The 17009-nt window shown below is 42.3% G+C and overlaps 1 protein-coding gene across 3 annotated transcripts in view; it reads left to right on the top strand.

The window, feature by feature from the left end:
• The window catches only part of UCHL3 (ubiquitin C-terminal hydrolase L3), a 125082-nt gene that overhangs the window by 82551 nt on the left and 25522 nt on the right, over window positions 1–17009 (top strand). For all 3 annotated transcript variants that reach the window (XM_033950236.1, XM_033950238.1, XM_033950237.1), the window contains 2 exons: window positions 4384–4459; window positions 8761–8819. In XM_033950236.1, the coding sequence (XP_033806127.1) occupies window positions 4384–4459; window positions 8761–8819 (135 nt within the window). The remainder of the gene's footprint in view (window positions 1–4383; window positions 4460–8760; window positions 8820–17009) is intronic.

Here is a 17009-nt window from a genome sequence, read left to right as displayed (position 1 = left end):
CTTTTTTTCTCAGTTAACACATCTTTTCCCCTTCCAGATCTGTCGGCCACAGTGGCAGCAGTCCCTTGGCAAGGAATCTCAAGTTGCAGCTTATTCAGAACCTGGCGGGTGGGTTTCCTCCTGTCCCAGCCCATCAAGTCTTACAGCAGGGCCAGTGGAAGCTTACAACAGGTCTGGGAGGGGGGCAGATGGGCGCTGACCCAAATATAAGCTGAGGCACCCATTTAAAATTCTCTGCTTATATTCAAATATATACAGTATGTACCGTATTTTTCATTCTATAAGACAAAAAAGTGGGTGGAAAGGGTGTGTCCTATGGAGCGAATACCCCCCTCCCCCGTTACCTTATTTAGATCCTCCAGCAGTCCTGCCCTTCCTTCAGGCTGACTCCTGATCTCGCTAAGGCAGGCAGGCGCCCCCCCCCCCCCCCCCGAATTCCCCTGTACCTTATTTTAGTTGGTCCGGCAGTCTTGCCCTTCCCTCCGGCTAAGCTAAGCAGCGTCAGATTGGCCGAAAAGGCAGGCGTGAGCTTTTCGCCTTGTCCATTCATGGAGCGGTGCAGGATAAGGCAGTGCACGAAAAGCTTGTGCCTGCCTTTTGGGCTGATCTGACGCTGCTTAGCTCAGCTGGAGGGAAGGGCCAGACCGCCGGACCATCTAAAACAGGGGTGTCCAACCTGTGGCCCGAGGGCCGCATGCGGCCCCGTGAAGGATTTTGTGTGGCCCCAGTCAAGGGCAATGCAGTGTTTTCCTCTGCTGCCCCCAGGTGTTTACCGTCTTGCCGACTCCCTCCTCTGTCTTGCTGCAGCGTTTGCACATTTGTGCGGCCCCAGAAACATTTTTTGGCCATTACGGCCCAGGGAAGCCAAAAGGTTGGACACCCCTGATCTAAAATTGCAATATCATCTACTTGAACGCCACGAAGAAAACCACCAGGAGACTAAAATTGATCCAAAACACTGCCGTCCGCCTCATATTCGGCCTAAAGAAATGGGACCACATCACTCCTTTCTACCATCAACTGCATTGGCTGCTGTTCGAATCCAGAGTCTTATTCAAATTCGCCTGCTTCTGCTACAAAACAGCTCTCGGCCTTTTACCTAACTACCTCAATCAGCATTTCACTTTGAATCCCACCAACAAGAATTCCCGCAGAACTCAGCTGTTCGTCTTCCCCTCCTTAAAATTATGTCATCTCAAAAGATTTCTTGACAAAACCTTTGCTTACCAGGCGGCTAAACTGAACCCCTGGCTAGCACAAATGGTACTCGAGGCCCCCACCTACCTCAGCTTCAGAAAATTACTCAAAACGCACCTTTTCCGAGAATAGGTCCTTTAACCCCTTTCCACCTGCACCTACCCCCTTCCTCACTCTCCCCCGGCCCCCTTTGCTCCCCCCTCCCCTTACTTGATCTCTCTCCTATCTTTCCTTTACCTTCCCTTCCTCCCTTTATTGCTGCTTGTACTTTTGATAAAACTCTGTATATCGCTCCCACGCTCCCTTTCTTTACTGCTGTAACTCTGTTCAAAATATTGTAAATCCGTGAGTCAGCACGGATCTTAATTAATGGATGTGAACCGCCTAGAACTTTTTGGGGTGTGGCGGTATACAAGAATAAATTATTATTATTATTAATAAAATAAGGTATGTGGGGAGTTCGGAGGGGGGCTGCCTGCCTGCTTGCCTCGGGATGGGGGACCCTGCCTACCTGCTTGCCTTAAGGTGGGGGGCCCTGCCTGCCTGTCACTAGGCCTGTCTGCCCTGTCCCGGCCTACCACTAGACCACCAGAGGGAGGTCAGAGTACAGAGCCTGGCAGGGAGGGGGGAACATGGTGCAGAGGAGCTTGGCAAGGAGTGTGGGGTTGGGTGCAAAGCCTGGCAGGGAAAATTTGGTTCAGAATGTGTTTTTTCTTGTTTTCCTCCTTTAAATCTAGGGTGCATCTTATGGTCAGGTTCGTCTTATGGAGCGAAAAATATGGTAAAATTACATTGTAGATCTTGAATTCAGAGAATGGAGACATGATGTATAAGATGGTTAAATAAAACAAAAAAAAATCCTCAGGAGAACATAGGTGGGTAGGCAAACTTGAGATGTATGCCATGGAAAAAGGGTTTGAAAACAGTTGGTGGAGAGACAAAAATCATACATTTTATATCCTGTCCAGTAATCAGATAGATATGAGCAGTTCACATCAAACATAAATAACATTGCACAAACATATTGGGTTAAAATTATGTATTAGAAGTGTGGGGGGGGGGGAGTTAAAAAATGGGTGAGTGGGGCCTGAAGGTACTGTATGAGGGTGGTTTTAAAAAATGGGTGGAAAGTTCTAAGTTTAATGGAATTACATTGGGCTTAGTTATGGCTTATTGGATGACAACTGGAAGTCACTCATAAAGCTAGTGATTTATGTTGTATCAAAATGTATAATTCTGACTGTTTGGTTTCTCTACTTGCTGTATTGTGTGTAGTATAATAAAAATTCTTTCATAAGTAAAAAAAAAATAAAAAAAATTACTTATCCAAAGTTCAGGTAGATCCCAGCACGTATCTCTTTTCCTTGCTTCCCTTATGGTAGGTACTACAAAAGAGCAACAACAGAAAAATCCAACTGAAGCTGCAGTAAAAAATCACCAAAACGTAAAAACAAACAGAAACTGCAGGCAATGTACAAGATGCAGACAGGATTTATTGTACCAAATTAAAATGCAGTAATATAAAAACCTTTTTACCAACCAAGGGACCCGACACGGTCCATGTTTCGGACAGTACACCTTCGTCAGCGCTTCACTTCTGGCAGTGACCCTTAGCGAATTGAACACGCAGGCATTTGTTGTTACCTTTATTCTTTGCGGTATATCTTATACCTTATTTACCACAGACCCCTGATGAAGGTGTACTGTCCGAAAAACGGACTGTGTCGGGTCCCTTGGTAGGTACCACAAAAGAACCATGAAGGTCTGCTCTTATAGGACAAGCAGATAGTTAGAGATGTAGCAAAGGCAGTAAACAATGCAATGATGTTTCAAGTACCAATTTTAAACAATATCATTAATTTACACATAATCCTAAATTTTGATGGGTAGCCAATGCAGCAGTATTTTGAAAGACATGAAGTGCCTTTAAAACAGATATGATAAATCTAAAAATATGTAATTTAGAATAATGGAAACAGGATGGAGAAACAGGCAATGTGGAGGAAGACCAGAGAGGAAAGGGAAGATGAGCATTTTTTAGACTTGGATTGGGTCTACCCATTCCTGCTAGGTCTTGATTGAGTTAAGTATGGGTCCAAGGTTCTGATATGGCATGCTTGAGGGCTCCAGAATTTTTCTGGAATACATTTTCTCTTCTCCTCCCTCCCCCCCCCCCCCCCCCCCCCACTTTTATGCATGGTCCGTGGCATTGCTATGAATCTCTAGGTATGTTTCAAGAGTGAACCTCCACAGCTCACAGCCAGATATTCCCATATATGAATTCATTAGCAGTTGGGATATGACATGCATTTTTTTCTCTCTCCCATATATTAGAGGTGGCTCAAGGCCCTCCTCTCATTTCCAGCATTTCTCCCTTTTCCTTTCTGCAGCCTCCTCCCCACCCTACAAAGTGTTCAGTGGCTTATCTCTCTTCTCCAAGGTGATGATTCATTAGCTTCTATATAAGTAGCATTGTAGCTGGTGTGAGGCCTTGATCATCATCCAAAGTTTGTTTTGGAGGGAGCTAGACTCAACAGGCCTTGAGCATGCAAGGATACTTTAGGCCCTGTGTGGGTCACAAATATTTCTATAGAAGCTCACTGCCACATTGGTGTTCATGCTGCCCTAGCCAGACACTTGTCTGCCTAGAGAGGATGGGCCTGCCTTAATTAGAAGAGCTGAGAATTAGGAGGTGTTTAAGCAACTGAGGAATGGGGTAGAGTGTGTTTCGGTACTTGGATATGATAGTCAGAATTTACTGTAATTGAGAAATCTCCATGTCTAAAAATAAGAATATTTCATTTCCTTTAGGATTCTGTTTACCAAGCAATTTTTCCCATGGACTCAAAATGAGAGAAAAACTAAATTCTTCTAAAGGACTTTGTGAGCTCATTGAGTGGGCAGAAGTGTTGGAGCATTGCCCATCTTGACTTAGTCTGGTTTTCCTTTAGACGAGGCCCTGCTCTTGTCTCAAGTTACTTGCAGTGCAGTTCTTGGAGTAATGTGGATCTCGTGCATGATTTTAATGATAAATCCAGAGTATTCAGCTAAGTGGCTAACCACCAAAGTATCTTTAGCAGTGTACTGGTTACGTCCAACTCTTGAAGTCCTGAGAATATTAATTGAATGTTCCATTGTTCTACACAAAATAACAAATTGCATTTTCTTCATTCTCCTCTCCTACAGACACCAAACATAAATGAAAAAGTCGATTTGCACTTTATTGCATTTGTCCATCAACAAGGCTACCTTTACGAACTAGGTAAGACCGACTCTTTTCCTTTCTATATGGAAAAGAATGTAAGTGAAGTATGAGAGAGCACTTATTAGCATGCTGAGGTTTTATAAAAAATACAAACTTGCAGGGACATCCAGCACAATAAGAAATTGAATGGCAGCTGAGATTGTGCAGTTTTAAAAATGACATGGAAGCATCAGCAATATTAGCTGTCATTTTAGCGTTCTGCCTCAAATGACTCTGAATGACAATTTCTTTTTTAAGTCATTGTGTTGCACACAATAAAGCATTTGAGTGCACGCTGTTAGTAAAGTACGTATTGAAAAAATAGTACATACTAAAGAAAAAAATAAGACATTATAAATAAAAAAAACAAACATTATCACTGCAACATTTTTTTTTTCTTTTCCATATGCACTTCTACTTCACATGCAAGTAGAGCTTGGTCTGAGGCTTTTAATTAAAGCAGCGAGGCTTAGAAACATAGAAACATGATGGGAGATAAAGGCCAAATGGCCCATCTAGTCTGCCCATCCACAGTAACCATTATTTCTTTCTCTCTGAGAGATCCCACGTGCCTATCCCAGGCCCTCTTGAATTCAGTGTCTGTTTCCACCACCTCTTCTGGGAGACACTTCCACACATCTGCCACCCTTTCTGTAAAAAGTATTTCTTCAGATTACTCTGGAGCCTATCACATCTTAACTTCATCCTATGCCCTCTCATTGCAGAGTTTCCTCTCAAACGAAAGAGTCTTGACTCATGCACATTTATATTATGTAGGTATGTATGTAGGTATCATATCTCCCCTCTCCCGCCTTTCCTCCAAAGTAATACAGATTGAGATATTTAAGACTGTCCCCATATGCCTTATCACAAAGAACACACACCATTTTAGTAGCCTTTCTCTGGACAGACGCCATCCTTTTTATATCTTTTTGAAGGTGCGGCCTCCAGAATTGTACACAATATTCTAAATGAGACCTCACCAGAGTCTTATAAAGAGCAATCAGTACCTCTTTTTTCCTACTGGCCATACCTCTTCGTATGCACCCTAGCATCCTTCTAGCTTTCACCATCACCTTTTCAACCTGTTTGGCCACTTTAAGATCATCACATACAATCACAAAAAGGGAAGTTGAGCAGCTAGTAAGACTATCTTCCACCAAAACGTCAGAAAATTTCCAATTGCCTTTGATCATACACGTCCAGGGTGGGGAGATACTTTTAATTTGAGTGCAATTGTTGGATATGTAGAAAGGGGAGGATGATATATGTATTTGTCATAAATATAATTTGATAGAATTTGAGTGCTGTTAAAGTGTAAAATGCACTTATTTTTGGCTTTAAAATGAATAAAGATATGTAAAAAAAAAGAAAATTTCCAGGAAATGTGCCGTTTGTTTTTAATAACTTTGCAGACTTTGTATTGTCTTGGTTTTGAACTCTTTATCTTAAGAGTTTTTCTAAGAATAAATGCTGTTTAGCTGTCGTTATGAAGTATTAATTTTAACTTGAATGTATACAGAGTGGTGGAGAGTTATCAATATAACAATCTCCTGCGTGTTCTGTGCATTGTCTGTCTTAAAAGTATAGAAAATTTATATTTTATCCTACCTTTCTTATTGAGGCTCAAGTTGCTTGGTGCTCGATAAGTGGCGTGGAGGAATAGCCTGTTGGTTAGAGTAGTGGGCTGAGAACCAGGGGAATCCAGTTCAAATACCACTGCAGTTCTTTGTGAGCTTTGGCAGGACATTTAACCTTTCACTTTCTGAGGTACAAACTCAGATTGTGAACTCTTCTATGTTTTTGTTTCTTCAGGGATAAAAAATACCTCCTCCTTCAATAACATTTGGGCTTACAGATAGTATATAAAAAAAAAAAGTTCCGTTTCCCAGTTGCTTACATTTTAGGTCTGCACCTGAGACAATCGGAAATAAAGGTGACCTGCCTCAAGGTCATAAGGAATATTGCCTCTGGTCATTGCTTTGTTGTAAGATCTTCCATAGTTTGTAGCTTTAAGAGAGTTAGTGTTAGGTTCACAAAGCAAACCGATCGTTTACCGATCAGTGTGCGACCCCTTTGTGACCAGCTATCCCTCGGGCCCCATTCACTAACCTTTCCTGCAATCTGCTTCGAATCCGTGCATGCAAATGAGGTGAAATGCATACAAAGTAGGCAGGGACGCGATTCACAACACAAAATTTCACATCTGACTAGGCTGGCCAATCAACTGAAGAAGCGACTGCTGGGGACCTGTTGAAAACGTCTTTCTGACTCTGGAAGCCCTGCTCGCCGCCCTCTCCTGCCTGCTCGCCCTGAATTGCCGCATTGCCGCCCCAGTTTTCTCCTGCCCTTCTTCCCCGAAACTACTGCCTGCTCGCTGTATCACCGCCCAGGTTTTCTCCTGCCCTTCCCCGAATCTCTTCTGCTTGCTTGCTGCATCGCCGCCCCAGTTTTCTCCTGCCCTTCTTCCCCGAATCTCTTCTGCCCTTCCCCCGCCCTATGAGCCCGTGGTTTTAACCCGCAGGTTTAAAGCAGGTTAAAACCACGGGCTCGCAGGGCTAAAAATTAATAGTAAAAGTTAAAGTTAAAAAAAAAAAAAGATTGCGGCTCCGGGCATGCGCAGACCATCTACAGATGATCTGCGCATGCGTGGGGATTGCAGAAAAGCGATCCGTGCCGGCAGTTGGGGGCGTTCCTCCAATTGCCCCCATCTGTATATTTTAGTTTGCTGAATTTATTGGACCTGCCCGGATCGGGCCCGATTGGGCAGGTTGGTTAAACTGGCCCTTAATGTATATGCTTAGATATATATGCTTAGAATGTATATGCTTAGATCTTCTCCTGTATTCACTAAAGAGAAAGGGTCCATCCTTGTGCCACAGATTTTCTAGACTTTCTTTCCAAGATAGTGCCATAGAACTAGTGGTAGACTTCTATTGGCTAATCTGGAAAGATTAGCTAAGAGCAGGGGAGTTCTGATTATCAAATTCAATTCTTCAAAATCTGGAAAAAAAAATTGGGATATTCTGTATATAGCTTACTAGCAATTTTTGCTTACTTTATTGGTTTTGAGTGTATTTGTAATTTATTCTATTTTTGTATGTATTGTATGTGTGTTTACTGCAGGGGGCAGTTTCTGGATGTGTGGTGTATAAGTATGAATAATGTGACCATACATCCCATTTTGAACAGGACCATCCCGTTTTTAGGTATCGTGTCCCGTTGTCCCCAAGCACAGCTTCGGGATGCCGAAATGTCCTGTTTTCAGAAAGAGAGCACCTAGAATCTAGTTGTTCTTTTTCTGAAAACAGGACATTTCGGCATCCCGAAGCTGTGCTTGGGGACAACGTGCAGGGGTGCCCAAAAGGAACCCGGGATTTCTCCCTGCTGGCGCAAGTTGCTGGCTATGAGGGCCGAGAGAGAATGCATGGGCAGCGCTGAGCGCCCCGAGGACCTCGGCTTGTGCGCTCGCCTCAGTCACATTCCCTCCCCCTGGTAGGATCGCCCTCTTTCCCTCTCTGTGGCCCTGGCCTAGTGTTTGTCCCGGGGACTTAGGCGCGCCGAAGAAAAGCACTATTTTAAAGGGCTCCGACGGGGAGTGTGGAGGGGAACCCCCCCACTTTACTTAACAGACATTGCGCTGGCATTGTGGGGGGTTTGGGGGGTTGTAACCCCCCACATTATACTTAAAACTTAACTTTTTCCCTAAAAAACAGGCAAAAAGTTTGGTTTCAAGTATAATGAGGGGGGTTACAACCCCCCAAACCCCCCACAATGCCAGCGCGATGTCTGTTAAGTAAAATAGGGGGGTTTTCCACCAACACCCCCGATGGAACCCTTTAAAATAGTGCTTTTCTTCGGCGCGCCATCAACCTTGCGCTCAGTTGTCGGCGCGCCGTTGTCTTGCGCGATTTTGTCTATGAACCATTTCCTTCAGCCACTGTCCCCTCCCAAAACCATCTCACTGTTCTTTATCCCCTGTTTTGTGGTGTGCCAAAGCCCGAGTCTAACACATGAGTTTTCCCTCAACTGTGCACTAAACAGCTCAGTCTTGAGAACTGCATGGTGCAGTGCAGAGGCGAGGAAGCTTATTCTTTTGTGCAGTTTGTGGGTGGAGGGAAATGGAATGCACAAGCCTAGGTGTTGCAGGGAAATTCATAGCAACCTGATGCTCAGGATTTGTTGAGCTGTGCTTTATTCTACATGTATTTAAGTGCATAGAAAAAAGAAATTGGAGCAAAATACCCAGAAGACACATGGAATAAATATTAGTTATCTTGCTTTTCTAGTCTGAAGCTTTGTGTTGTGTTTCTTTGTAGATGGATGCAAAATTTCTCCAGTAAGCCATGGCCAGACTAGCAATGAAACGCTGTTAGAGGTAAAAATAAAATAAGTGGTAAAATAAAATAAGTGTTTGATATTATGTGGTCAGTTTCCTACAATCATGTTTAATTTTATTTTAAAAAACTCACATTTAAAGTAAAACCAGTAGTACAAACAGATTTTCTTCCTCTTGTTGTGGTAATTTTATAGCTTCATGAAGAAAATGGAAACTGAATTAAGTGTCCAAATAACAAATTCTGAGATTAACAAATATGGTGGAACACTTCAATTTGTATATAATGTAATTTAAATCAAGGGAGAAAAGACCTCAAAATACCCCCGGGAATGCAATCAATAGGTCGCAACCTCTTTGGGGTTAGGTATCATAACTGGTCAAAAACCCTTGTATAATCTTTTTGATTTTATGTGATTGAATTTTTTTCAATTCTTTCTTAAATAACTCAATAAATAATATCGTGATTAAATATCTAATTTCCTTCTTTTAGATGAGCATTGAATAACCAGCAACTATATATTCAAAATTCACATAGTTTTTATCTGGCTTTTCTCCATTGTTCACGGTATGCATAAAACGTTGCTTGAAATACCTCTAACAAAAGGGATTTAGAGAATATGCTTTACTAATCAGCTTGAGGGCTTTTTTAGTCCGTTAAACAATATTTATTTATGTGAAAAATTTTACGATCATATTCTGGTTTCAAAACTGGGCAGTTTGTGCTTTATGTAGTTATTTAAATTTTCAATACTAATTTTATTGATTTGTTTAGTAGAATATTGATATAATGTTGCTATTTCTTCTTTTCTTAAGAGTGATGAGCAACATTCTATTCAAACTGGCAAATTAACAAGCCCTATTACTACACTTGAAGAAGCCCGTTGGTGCGAAACGGACTGGGCCTCCGTCGGGTTATCAAGATAAGTGCTTGATAGTATTTCATAGAAAAGCCAGATAAAAGCTTTGTGAATTTTGAATATATAGTTGCTGGTTATTCAATGCTCATCTAAAAGAAGAAAATTAGATATTTAATCACAATATTATTTATTGAGTTATTTAAGAAAGAATTGAAAAAAATTCAAAATTCAATCACATAAAATCAAAAAGATTATACAAGGGTTTTTGACCAGTTATGATACCTAACCCCAAAGAGGTTGCGACCTATTGATTGCATTCCCGGGGGTATTTTGAGGCTGCAGGTTGGACACCCATGGCCTAGACTATCAAGTGTCATAATTTGTGATCAGCACAGACCTGATCTATCAATACCACACTCTCTTGTAGGATGGGCTTACTGAACATTCTGTGAAATCTGTCCTCCTTAATTATGACCATCTCTTGTATAGTTAGGACATATACAGTATCTCTCAGAAATATGGCTTGGGAAGGTGAAATCTTGTTCAGCAAGCCTGCTCTCCAAGGATATATCTCTATTTCCAGCCCCATCCCTGCAACTTTGTCCACATCTGCATAAGCCTAGAATGCTTTAAGATCATAAGTATTCAAGGCTGGGGGGCGCTAGCGAGCCCGATGAGATAGGCAGCTAGTTGCACGAGCTCCGTAGGCTCAGGATCAATAAACAATCAAAGGGCTTCGTAATCGATCCCTGCCGCAGAGCCTTTATAACCACCGAAGGGAGAAATGTCGGCGGGTAAGTCCAATAAGCGCAAAAGCGCTGAACCGGCGTCGCCCTCGAAAACTGAGGCTAACAAAGCTGAGGATGCTGCATCGGCGGCCATTTTAAATGAACTGCGGGTGATTAGAGAACTGCTAGTGGAAACCAAGCAGGACACGAGTGAGTTAAAAACCGAGTTCACTGTTATGAAAGAAGAAATTGCGGCAATGCAAACTAAAACAGCGATTATTGAAACTAGAACAACGGCTGCTAAATCGACCATTAAATCGCTGTTAAAACAAACAAGCCGCGTGGCAGCATTGGAGCGCGCTCTCGAGAATGCGGATAACTGCGCGAGGAGAACCAGCTTGCGTCTTTTAGGCCTACCGGAGGGTTGGGAGGCCTGCAATCTAGTAGACTTTCTCGCGGTTCTCCTCCCACAAATCCTCAAAATGCATGATGATGTTAAGCTGGATTTTGACTGTGCATAGCGCCTCCAGCAATCTAACGTTTTCCATAAAAAATACCCCAGACCTGTGCTTGTCATGCTGCTTAGACACCAGCAAGTTCTTAAGATCATGCAACAAGCCAAATTGCATTCTCCCATCACCTTTGAAGGCAACAAAATCTTGATTGTCCCAGATCTGGCAAAGGAGACAGCGAAGAGGAGGAAGCTGCTACTATCATATAGACCTCAGCTTAAGAACATGGGAGCTAAGTTTGGTATGCTGTATCCAGCACGTCTAAGGGTTACTTTTAATAATTCAACTAAGGACTATCTTAATCCAGCTGAACTGGCAGATTTTATTGAGAGTGTGAAACCCACTGCTATTGACAAAACTTGAAATTATTATCCTTATCATGCTGGTTTATCACTGTTTCTATTTGCTTAAACTGTTCACACCTGATTTATTCAGTTCTTGTTGTCTAAGATACCATGATATCATTGACTGGTTTCTTGATGAGTTATTCTGAAAATGATGCCTACTGTCTCAAATTCTGAGCTGTGGGAGCCTTGCTGGTTAGGCTTCTCTTTCTTGTCAGCTCTCTGACCCATAGTGACTTTATTCTGTTTGATGCAGTTTTTTGTGCTATTGCAGGTTCAGCTAACTAATATTTGTGCAGTGACTGTTTCTCACCTTTATTTCAGGCTATATGATTCTCAGTGGATTTTTGAACATGCTATTTGTTATATTGACTCAAATTCTATCTTGCTCTCAGTGTTATCGTGACTTTAACCTGTTTTTCTCTCAATGTGAAAGGGTTTCATAATCCAGTGAAAAGATTTAAAATACTACGCTACACTGAACAATATAACTCTGATATTATATTCTATCAAGAAACACATCTCTGTGATACTGAAGCTCTTAAAGTCGCTCCCAAGTGGGCTCATGTGCCGCTGTACTCTCCTGCTGTACGGAGGAAAAATGGGGTTATTACCCTGATCAGAAAACGTCCAGACGTTAGCATTGTATCTTCCTCACACGATATGGATGGAAGGTGGCTTAGAGTTACATTGAAAGTGTTGAACTGTCTCATACACACATATAATATATATGCACCTAATTAAAATTGTCCTCTTTTCTTTGAAGCGTTGGCAGATGATATTAGTTCTGCTGCTGTATTACCTTTGATATTAGGGGGAGATTTCAATCTTGTCTTAAATCCAGAGGTGGATAGGAAGTCCAAGGCTCCATACAAAAAATCTAAGGCTTGGTACTGCTTGCAAGATCTAATGTGTCAGTTGAAATTAGTAGACCCGTGGAGGCTGTTACATCAAAAAGATGAGACGTTTACTTTCTTCTCTCCTCCACATTCATCTTATTCGAGGATTGACTTTTTCCTGCTCAGCTACTCACTAGTAAGTAAAGTGGATACTTCTGAAATACAGCCCATCACTATTTCGGATCATTCTTCAATTACTCTCACACTTCAGGACATTGCACTTCTGAAATCGTTAGGTGTCTGGAGATTCAACTCTTCCTTATTGTCTGATCCCCTCTTCATTAACCACATCAATGAACGTATCAAATCATTTTTTCTCATCAATAAAGTAGCAAATCACGTGGGATGCGTTTAAATCGTATATTAGGGGAATTATTATTTCCTACGCTGCAAAAACTAAGGCTGATACCAGACGACAGCTACACTCACTGGAATCACAGATAGCGACATTGGAGGCTTCACATGCTGCAGATCTAGCTAACATCACTCTACAAACTGAATTGAATAAATTGCGTTATGATTATAACTTACGACTCAGTACTACTGCTGCCTCTGAGGTCCTTCTTCAATCTTCTCATTACTACGCCACGACTAACAAAGCTGGTCACCAATTGGCACAATATCTAAAACTGAAAACGGAAAGAACTATAGCGGCCATAAAAACTGTGACAGACGAGATCTTCACTATGGATAGAGAGATCTGTGATCAATTTCACAGCTTTTATTGAGATCTCTACAAGTCAGAAAATCCTTCACCGCCGCTCATAGATGAGTATCTTGCTCGTATCTCTGGACCCAAATTAACTGAATGTGATGGCGAATTTCTTTCTTCACCTCTGGAACTGGATCATCTCAAGGAAGCATTGAACTCCATGGCTAAACGTAAGGCTCCAGGACCTGATGGATTATCAGTTGAGTTCTATGTAGCTTTCTAAGAAACATTACTACCATTACTGATGTCTTATTTGGAATCACCTTATTGAACAGGGCATGGCGATAGCCTCTTTTACGGAAGCAATGATTATTGTTTTACCTAAACCTGACAAAGACCTGCTTTATGTACAACATTACAGACCTTTGTCTCTGATAAACGTCGAAGCCAAGATATATGCGAAAGTGCTGGCAACCAGATTGCAAATGGTATTACCAAAATTAATTCACACTGATCAAAATGGCTTTATGAAAGGCCGACTTGCTAGTGACAATACTCACCTTTTTTCTCATATACTGCATATTTCCAGGTCTGCTTCTCCATTTGTTGCCGTCGCCTTGGATGCAGAAAAGGCATTTGACCATGTGGAATGGTCTTTTAGGTTTAAAGTACTTTCTTGGTTCGGCTTCTGTGACTCTTTTATCCGAATGGTGAGGGTCCTGTACTCTCATCCAGGCACTAGACTCCGTATTAACGGGGTCCTTTCAGAGATGTTCTTTCCATCAAGAGGCACAAGGCAGGGCTGTCCGCTCTCCCCTCTTTTGTTCAATTTGGCTCTGGAACCGTTGCTGATTGACATCAGATCCAACTCTGCCATTCGGGGATTCCAGTTGGATAGCATATCAATCAAACTATCGGCTTATGTGGACGATGTCCAAATATATACTTTGCTGGAGTCTTTGCCGCATGTGCTGCATACCATCAATATATATTCTACTGTTTCTGGATACAAGCTCAACCCAACTAAGTCGGAAGTTTTGCCACTTTCTGGAATGCCATGTGGAGAAGAGGTCAGAGCGCTCCATCTCAAATACGCCCCGACTAAACTGAAACTTAGGAGTATATTTTGGTGCTACTCTTGAAGAAACTCAAGCTTATAACATCCCCTATATCATGGATATTATCATCTCTACCACTACCAGATGGTCGCCCCTGAAACTATCCTGGTGGGAACGGTTGGACTCTATTAAAATGGTCTTAGCTCCAAAACTAACCTACATTCTATCTATGATTCCCTTCCTTTTTCCGCCATCTGCATACAGGAAATTTGAATCTACTATGGTACAATTTTTATGGAATGCTAAGATACCTCGCATTGCTCTGAAAAAACTAAAGTGTACTAAAGAGCATGGGGGAGTCAACTTCCCTAGTCTTTACGACTGTCTTTTTTGTGTAGACAGGGATCACAGTGGCTTGTAGCCCCAGATGAGACACGCATGCCAGCTTGGTTGAAATTAGAGCTTGCTTTACTTCCTGAAGATCATCTTATGTATATACCATTTACTCATAAAGGAAATGGGATACGCGACAATATCATCTTATCATCTACTATTACTGCTATTCAGGAAATGGATGCAATTGCTCCAGTATGCTGGAATGACACTACTAGCTCTCCTCTATGGCGAAATCCAAGTCTACTAATTCAGGGACGTTATATGGAATGGAAATCTTGGCGAATGATTTAGCTAAATCTTATGACTTGGAACCTTGTCACTACTACAAATGGCTACAACTTAAGCATTGTTTGTTGGCTTATTTCAAGAGGACTACATTATTGACAGATACACCTACCATACTTCAATGGGCTGGCCTGATTATGTCTAAAGCGGGTCAGGCATCTGCATGGTACAAGCTGTTACATGAACAGAAATTTAAGCCCCCACTGGCTCTGTATGACATATGGGCCCATGATACCTCTGTTCCGGCTGATCAACATAATTGGGAAGAGTTGTGGTTAACATCATTTAAGGCTTTGAAATCATCCTCAATGTTACATCTTATTTTATTCTTTTATCATCGGGCATATTGGACACCGCTAAAATTGTCTAAACTAGGGTCCTCTAGTTCGAACAAATGTTGGTCCTGTTTGACTGCTGTGGGGACCTTAGATCACATGATTTATCACTGTTCTCAATTAGAACCATTCTGGTCGGATGTATGGTCTACTATCTGTCAGATACTACATATCAATGAGGATATTTCATTTGCCATTGTCCTCTATGGGTCAAGTGCCTTACAGACACACTACCTTGATAAATATGAAGCCCGATTGCTTAAATGCTTAACTCTCATAGCACTCAAAACTATTTTGTCAAGTTGAAAAGACTTTTCGTCCTTACATCACAACACCTGGTGGAATACTGTTTGTTTGTTTTCTAAATTTGAACTGGTAGCTGCTGATAAGACAAACTCCTCTTACTCATATCATAAGGTTTGGTCTCCTGTTTTAGCTTATTGCAAGTCTAGATAGATAAGCATGTCAAAGTCTGTCTAAAGTTATTATATCAGATGCCCATAATTGAAATTGCTATGATTAGTACTTGCTTTCATGCATGACAATGATTAGCCTTTGACGTTCTTTCCCTGCACATCTATTGACCAATTGATTGTATCACTACAATGCAATGCACGGTTTGGTGGCAATGCACGGTTTGGTGTGTTTTTTCTGATTTTATATTTTGTACTATTTACAAAATTCAATAAATGTTTGAACTTAAAAAAAAAAATAAGTATTCAAGGCTTGTGTTGATAAGGAGCGAGTTTGCAGGGATGGGGACAAGGACAGATTTGTTCCCATGTCATCCTCTACAGGAGGTAAGTTTGTAACTAGGCATCTGTGGTTATGTATGCTTTACATGTTTAAGTGCTGAGAAAAATGGCACTTAGGGCTAGATTCACTAAGCAAACCGATTGGTTTGCGAGCCCTTTGCAACCCAATTTCCCTCCGACCCGATTCACTAACCTGTGTACCGATCCAGTCCCAATCCGTGCATTCAAATGAAGGGAATCGGCATGCAAAGCAGGAAGGATGTGATTCACTAAACTTTCTTCTGGCACACTAACTGGCTGGCCGATCAAAAAACTAGCGACTGGTGAGGACCAGTCGCTTGTGATAAAACCCTGCTCTTTGTCCCTATTCTCCTGCTCTGGCTGCCCTGCTCAGCCCCGATTCTCCTACCTTTTTTCCCCCGACTCTCCTGCTCTCTGCTGCCCTTCCCCACAGTGTGAGCCCGTGGTTTTAAAGCGGGGAAGGGCAGCAGAGAATAGGAGAGTCGGGGCGGCAAGAGCAGGGCTCTGCTGGAAGGGGCAGAGAGTAGATGGTCTTCTACTGTAGAAATTCACCTTCCTGGAGTTAACCCTTGTATTTATTTGGAGAGCCAAATACAATTGAATTGCTATAGATCAGGGGCGCCCAATAGGTTAATCGCGATCGACCGGTAGATCGCCAAGGCAAAGTGGGTCGATCGCAGAGCCCATCCCGTGCTCCGTGATACTCGAGTTGCCTTCACAATCTACCAGGCTGATCAGCTTTCCTCTCCCCGATGTCAATTCTGCCGTCGGAGAGGAAGTTCCAGGCCAGCCAATCGCTGCCTGGCTGGCCCAGAACTTCCTCTCTGACAGCAGAATTGATGTCGGTGAGAGGAATGCTGGTTGGCCCGATGCAGGGAAGCAGGGAGAGCTTGGGGCAGCGGTGGCTTTGGAGCCTGTTCCCTGATGGCGGTGGCTTGGGGGGCCTGTTCCCTGAGGGCAGAGGGAAAGAAAGAAAGGCAGCAGGCTGGGAGACAGAAGGAAAGAAGAGAAACAGAAAGAAAGAAAGGGGGGCATAAAGAGAGAAAAAAAGAAAGGGAGGCGGGGAGAAAGAAAGGGCAGGGAGAGAGGAAGAAAAAGTTGGGGGAGGGAATGAGGTTTGGAGGAGAGGAAGCATACAGACTGAAAGCATACAGGCTGAAAGAAGGGAAGAAAGATTGGATGCACAGTCAGAAGAAAAAAGTGCAACCAGAGACTCATGAAATCACCAGACAAAGGTAGGAAAAATGATTTTATTTTCAATTTAGTGATCAAAATGTGTCCGTTTTGAGAATTTATATCTGCTGTCTATATTTTTCACTATGGCCCCCTTTTACTAAACCGGAATAGCGTTTTTTAGCGCAGGGAGCCTATGAGTGTTGAGAGCAGC

This window comes from Geotrypetes seraphini, chromosome 6 (genome assembly GCF_902459505.1).
Source record: "Geotrypetes seraphini chromosome 6, aGeoSer1.1, whole genome shotgun sequence".
NCBI lineage: Eukaryota > Metazoa > Chordata > Amphibia > Gymnophiona > Dermophiidae > Geotrypetes > Geotrypetes seraphini.
This window is presented reverse-complemented; position numbering and strand designations above follow the sequence as displayed.